Consider the following 6002-nt stretch of genomic DNA (forward strand, 5'->3'; position numbering starts at 1 on the left):
CAGCTGAGCTGGGAGTAAAACAGAGTATGAGATGAGCCTGGACCAGACAGAGCATGGTCAGCAGGGGAGAAGGCAAGAAGAGCCCAGAGCAAGCCAGTGGCCAACTGGGGTAAAATAAATCAGGAACCAATGAAGAAAGAGAAGAGAGGTGGGTCTACTCTCAGACATAGCTCAGCAAAATGTACAGTGATTGGGCAGATAGGCTGAAGGCAGAGCCCACAGAACTGTGGTAACCAGACAGGGGATAGAGCTCTAGGGGAGTAGAAATGATGGACGGATGGTTACATAAAACTGGCCGTTGGAAGTTTCCAAGAAACTCCTGGCAAATGTTAGCCACAGAGGGGAAACAGTGGCTTGACCAGCAGAGGCTTATCTGCATGGCTCCCACGGGCCACACTGTGCACTGAGCTGTGGCCCCGGATGAGCCCCCATTTGACTGGGAGAAATGCAAGTGGCCCATGAGTGGTGTTTTACAAGACAAGCAAGCCATCTTCTCCAGAGTCAAGGTCACAGGAAGGAAGGGTTGAAGGCCATGAGGCCATTCCCAAGTGGTGTGACTCTGATGCCAACTGCTGGTTCCCAGTAAAGCCAGTCCTGGGGGAAAGCAATGGGCCAGCGGAAACATCTGGATTAGGTGATAAGCTTGGGGATATGCTGGTTTGCTCCCAAGAAGGAGTTCCAGACAGCCTGAAATATGCCCTTCAAGAGATGCTGGGTATGAGGTCTTGGACCTGCACATGTGACTGTATTGGAAAGCAGTATCGTTGTAGATGACTGAGTCACTAGGTGGGCTACAATCCAACTTACGGATATAAAAAGGGATAATTTGGACTCAACCCACAGGGAGAAAACAGATGTCTGGGAATAAGCTAGGGAGCCAACAATGCTGGCAGCCTTAGGAGCCGGGTGGCCTGGGCAGTCCTCTTGGCTCAGGTCAACCAGCACTGACACCAGAGATGGACTTCAGTCTCCATGGTAACATCTCGGGTAGCCATATAGTCGGGGTACTTGGCTGCACAGCTTGCGGAATTTGACAAGTCCCTGAAGAAACATCAGAGTTTCTCCATCCAGAAACTCCACTGACCATCACTAACCACCACAGAAGTGCAGAGTCCTGCTCCAGTCCATGAGGCCCAGGGCCAGGAGTGATCCATGACCCTCCATCAGTACTTCAGGCCAGTCCTGCCTTACCCGCAAACAACCCAGGAAGAAAGCCCATGTGATCCACATGAAACACAACTTGTTGTTATGAGACTAAACAAGAGGCGAGGCACTAGCCAACGTGAGCAGCAAAGTGAGAAATCAAAACAGGAACAAGGCAATAGCAACCAGGAAGCGGTGGTCATGGGCTGCGCCAGTAGTAGCAGCCGGGGAGGAGTATATAAGGCCAATGATTCCTACCCCTGACACACACACTCACACATTCACTCAACACTCACTCACCCTCCCCCCCACGACAACCCCGCCATGGCCGCCTCCACCATGTCTGTCTGCTCCGACGCTTGTACTAACTCCTCCTGGCAGGTGGACGACTGCCCAGAGAGCTGCTGTGAGCCTACCTGCTGTGCCCCCAGCTGCTGCCAGCCCAGCTGCTGTGTGCCCAGTTGCTGCCAGTCCAGCTGCTGCCAGCCCAGCTGCTGTGTCCCAAGCTGCTGTCAGCCCAGCTGCTGCACCCCAGCCTCCTGCCTGACCCTCATCTGCACCCCAGTGAGCTGTGTGTCCAGCCCCTGCTGCCAATCTGTCTGCTGTACACCCTCATGCTGCCAACAGTCTAGCTGCCAGCCAGATTGCTGCACCTGCTTTCCCTGCTGTGTGACTCTTTGCTGCAAGCCTGTCTGCTGCACACCCATCTGTTCTGGATCCTCATGCTGTCAGCAGTCTAGCTGCCAGCCCTCATGCTGTCAATCTTCCTGCTGTGTGCCTGTCTGCTGCAAGCCTGTCTGCTGCACACCCATCTGCTCTGGATCCTCCTCATGCTGCCAGCAGTCTAGCTGCCAGCCCTCATGCTGTCAGTCTTCCTGCTGTGTGCCTGTCTGCTGCAAGCCTGTCTGCTGCAAGCCCTGCTCCAGCGTGTCCCTGCTCTGCCGCCCTGTGTGCAGACCTGCCTGCTGTGTGCCCACCTCCTCCTGCTGTGCCTCCTCCTGCCAGCCCAGCTGCTGCAAGCCCTGCTCCAGTGTGTCCCTGCTCTGCCGCCCTGCCTGCTCCCGCCAGGCCTGCTGTGGCCTCTCCTCGGGCCAGAAGTCCAGCTGCTGATGGGCCTGTTCCTGGTGCCAGCTGACTCAGGTCCCTCCCTGTGGCCCCTCTCAGCCTCTCAGTCTGATTCTGATCTGGAATAGACGGTCCCCCAGGATGGATCCCCAACCTGTCCTTTGTGACTTGATTTCTTCTCCTCCTTCCCAGGAGGCCTGCTAATCCTCCGGGTCACTGTCCCTCCCCCTGTCCCTCTGCTCTGGGTACCTGCCCCTGACATCAGCTTGTCAAAGCCCGTGGCTTCAATAAACTTTTAACCACCTGGATTTCCTCTCATGCTCTGGTTCAAGTAAATGTCTGTCTCTTCAGCCAGGAATGTTTTAGAAGGGACAGTAGTCATCTCCCTTGGTGGAGGGGTCACAGTGAGACTCAGGGCCCCTCTCCCAATATTCAATCTTCTCTGACTCCTATGGGTTGCTAGTTACCCACAGGTATTCAGCAGTCCACTACAGGCCATCCCCATCAACTGCTCCTCTTTATTTCTCTAGAATCACACAAGCAAAGCCACATTCATGACTCCAGGCACTGTGGCCCCTGGCCTGGGCTGCCTTGTGAGTTCTGCCTACTAGACAATTCTCCATAGGATACATAGAGAGGGACACAACAGATTTTCATCTGGAAACAAAATCATTGTGGGGAAGAAGGGGGATACACAGGACCAGGCACTGCCCAGTACCCTCTACTGGGACATTGGGACATAGGGACACAAGAACATAGTCTTCTCTCTATAGGCTACATTGGGTCTCACTCACAAAGGGCCATGGATTATAAGCTCTCTCCGATGTGGAGAAGACATGGGCTACAATGGGTGCGCAGGTGTGTGAGCAACATGTCAAGACCTGGAAACTTCCAGCTGAGCCACAGTGAGGGACTGTGGCAGAGGCCAGAGATATCATGATCAGCTGACCATTATCCCCAAAGAAGCAAGGATACCAATGCCCATGTCCCCATCCCGCCTTGCACACCACGGACTGGGCCCTGACTTCCCTCTCTGAGCCCTTCTCATCCCTCCATCCTGCATCCATCTGCACCCAGAGCCCCCCAGGCCATGCTGTTCATCAGGGTCTCAGCCATTTTCCCAGCCCCTTCTCCTTCCCAGACACTTCCAACTGAGTCTTGCTCTCCCCCCGGCTCAGAGGAACTGGTGGAAACAGTTCCTTCAGGCAGCACCCCTCCACCTCCCACATCGGGTACCCCCCACATCCCTGCTCTGGATTACTGAGGATACATGCCCAGACAGCAAATCACACTGTGTGGACATCTGTGCTCAGTTTCCATTGAGTAAATGTTTCTGGTTCTCTCTGTGAAGACTGAGGAAGAGTGTGGCTACCAGGCCTGATGCGCTCGCTCTCCTGTCCAGCAGCTGCCCAGGGCTTCCTCACAGCTTCACCGCTGTCTGTCTCTGCCCACTGTGTTAGCCGCTTTCCTCCATGCTATGACCAATTATCTGAGAAGAATCAGCTTGATGGAGGCAGGGTTATCTTGGTTCAGGGTTTGAGGATGCGGTCCACTCTGGCGGGGAAGGGCAGAACTGTGCTCAGTTGTGGCAGCAGGCATATGAGGCTGCCTGCTCACATCTTGGTGGAAGCAGAGAGGTGACAAGTAGTGGGGTCAGGTTATCATCCCCCAAGTGCTGCCCCCTAGGAGTTACTTCCTCCAGACAGTTTCCATCTCCCAAATGTTGGAGCCTGTGGGGATATGGCACATCTAAGCCACAACACTCATGAGGGATTAGTGTCACCTCTATGCAATGTCAGCTCATGCCTATGTTGCTTTCTGGAGTGGGCCCCTGCAGGTACCACACCACTGGCATTGCCCTGATGACTGACAGTGTGGGGTGTCTCGTGCGGCTGTGGTGAGGTGTCAGTTCGAATCCTCCTGCCTATTTTTCTTAGATCAGATTGTCTGTATTTGTATTATTAAAGTACATGCTCTTCATGACTTCTGAATGTCAAACATATTATTAACATAAATACTGCAAACCTTCTCCCCATGGGTGTCTCAGCTTTTCATTTTCTTCAGTGTTGAGCCTAGTGAAGCCCACTTTACCCTTTATCTTCAGTGACCCTCCCTGAAGGAGTTGTTTAACTCAGAACCACACAGATTTATTATTAGGCTCCTGCTGACGGTTGGGTGTGAAATGTCCCCCAGGACTTGGGTGTTTGAACACTCTTCCCTAGCTGGTAGTACTGTTTGGGGAGGTACCGGAATGTTTGGGGTTGAGACTTGGCAGGGTAGGGACAGAAGTACAGTTCTTTAAAGATTCTAGTCCCTCATGCTCCCAGCCCAAGCTCTCTGCTTCCTGGTTGGCCTACATAAGGAGCAGAGCTACATTCCCACCGGCCATGACTTCTTCACCCTTGAGCAATGAGCCAGGATAAGCCTGGCTTCCCTCAGGTTGCTTCCCCCAGATGTTTTCTCACAGCAAGGAGCATGACTAGCACCCCATGTTTCATTCTGAGTCAATTTTTGATGTCCTGAGTTGTTCCAGCTCCTTGCAGATAACTTTCCTGTGTTCACTGGGCCTTCTCAACCAGCACCTTGCTGAGCACACATGGGTGGGATTCTTCTGGATTCCAGTCAGTACCCTTTCTCTGTGGTTACTGTTACACCTCACACAGCACGCAGTTCAAGTAGTCTTGATTCAAATAATAGAAGTTCTCTGATTCTCTTTGCCTTTTTCAGGTTTGGTTGGCCACTCTGGGTCATCTATGCATCGCAGAAATATTGGAACCAGCCCATCAAATTTGACAGTAAAAGCTGCCCGGATTTTGACTGAGATTTCATTAAAGCCACAGATCACTTAGGGAGAATCAGACATTTAACATTCTGTCTTTGGGTCCATGAACGTGGTATACCTCTCCAGTCAATCATGTGGGATTTCTTTAATCTCTTTCAGAAATACTTCATCATCTTTAGATCTTACATATATTTTTAGTTAATCTGTTACTTCCTTTTTTGAATGTTTTAGTTGATGGTTTGCTTATTTACCTCCAACTCCCATTGCTTTTTTGTTTGTTTTATTATTTTGAGACAGGGTCTCACTATACATCCCTGGCTAGCTTGGAAGTGGCTATGTAGACCAGGATGGCCTTGAAGTCATATAGATTCTCTGACCTCTGTGTCCTGATGGTGAGATTAAAGGCAGGCATCACCACACCCCACTATCTCCTACACTTGATTACAATTATCTAGAAATATAGTTCATCTCATAAAGTGAGGTGTGTGTGTGTGTGTGTGTGTGTGTGTGTGTGTGTGTGTATTCGCGCGTGCATGTGCACATGCATGCCCATGGGTCTCATCCTCTGTGTTCTCGTGCACAGTGAGATTGGTATCATTTCTCCCATAAAGAATGAGAATCTGATTGTGAGGCCTCTTGGAATCAGTGTTTTCTTGGTAATGGTTTTTACTTAAGACTTTAATCTCTTTGCCTGCTACAGGGCTGCTCTGATCTTTGGTTTTTCTCATGTTAGTTTTACAGTCTCTGTCTTTCCAATGACTTGGTTGTTCCCTTTGTACTGCTGAATGTGTCCACGTGAGACCATTGCCTTCTGCATTGTCCCTTTGGTGTCCACAGACTCTGGGCTGACGACCCTTTCCTTTTCTAATATGGGTCATTTACTTCTTCCTTTTTCTTGACCAGTAAAGCTAGATAAAAGTGTCCATTTTGTCATCCCGAAATGCAAGACCCTGGCCTCGGCTGTTTCCTCTTGGAGCTGCCTGTTCCCACTGCTCATGGCCTTCATTTAGCT

General features: G+C 51.2%; 1 protein-coding gene across 5 annotated transcripts; it reads left to right on the plus strand.

Moving 5' to 3' along the window:
• The first annotated feature begins 1467 nt into the window (after positions 1-1467).
• LOC128114511 (keratin-associated protein 10-11-like) lies at positions 1468-2253 on the plus strand. 5 transcript variants are annotated; one of them, XM_052744567.1, is made up of 2 exons: positions 1468-1633; positions 1679-2253. In XM_052744567.1, the coding sequence occupies exons 1-2, from the start codon at positions 1468-1470 to the stop codon at positions 2251-2253; spliced, it is 741 nt and encodes a 246-aa protein (XP_052600527.1). The 5 variants fall into 5 exon arrangements, with proteins under 5 accessions (XP_052600527.1, XP_052600529.1, XP_052600528.1 ...); XM_052744569.1 differs by having other exon boundaries at positions 1468-1603; XM_052744568.1 differs by having other exon boundaries at positions 1468-1596; positions 1660-2253.
• Positions 2254-6002: the final 3749 nt, after the last annotated feature.

Source organism: Peromyscus californicus, unplaced genomic scaffold (genome assembly GCF_007827085.1).
Source record: "Peromyscus californicus insignis strain IS unplaced genomic scaffold, ASM782708v3 Scaffold_19__1_contigs__length_69161282, whole genome shotgun sequence".
Taxonomy (NCBI): domain Eukaryota; kingdom Metazoa; phylum Chordata; class Mammalia; order Rodentia; family Cricetidae; genus Peromyscus; species Peromyscus californicus.

Bases quoted from the DNA above. Each gene is read 5' to 3' on its own strand.
- LOC128114511 (XM_052744567.1), top strand. From the start codon at position 1,468: ATGGCCGCCTCCACCATGTCTGTCTGCTCCGACGCTTGTACTAACTCC. The intron at 1,634-1,678 runs GCTGCTGTGTCC...GCTGCACCCCAG, and splicing joins GTCCAGCTGCTGCCAGCCCA to CCTCCTGCCTGACCCTCATC.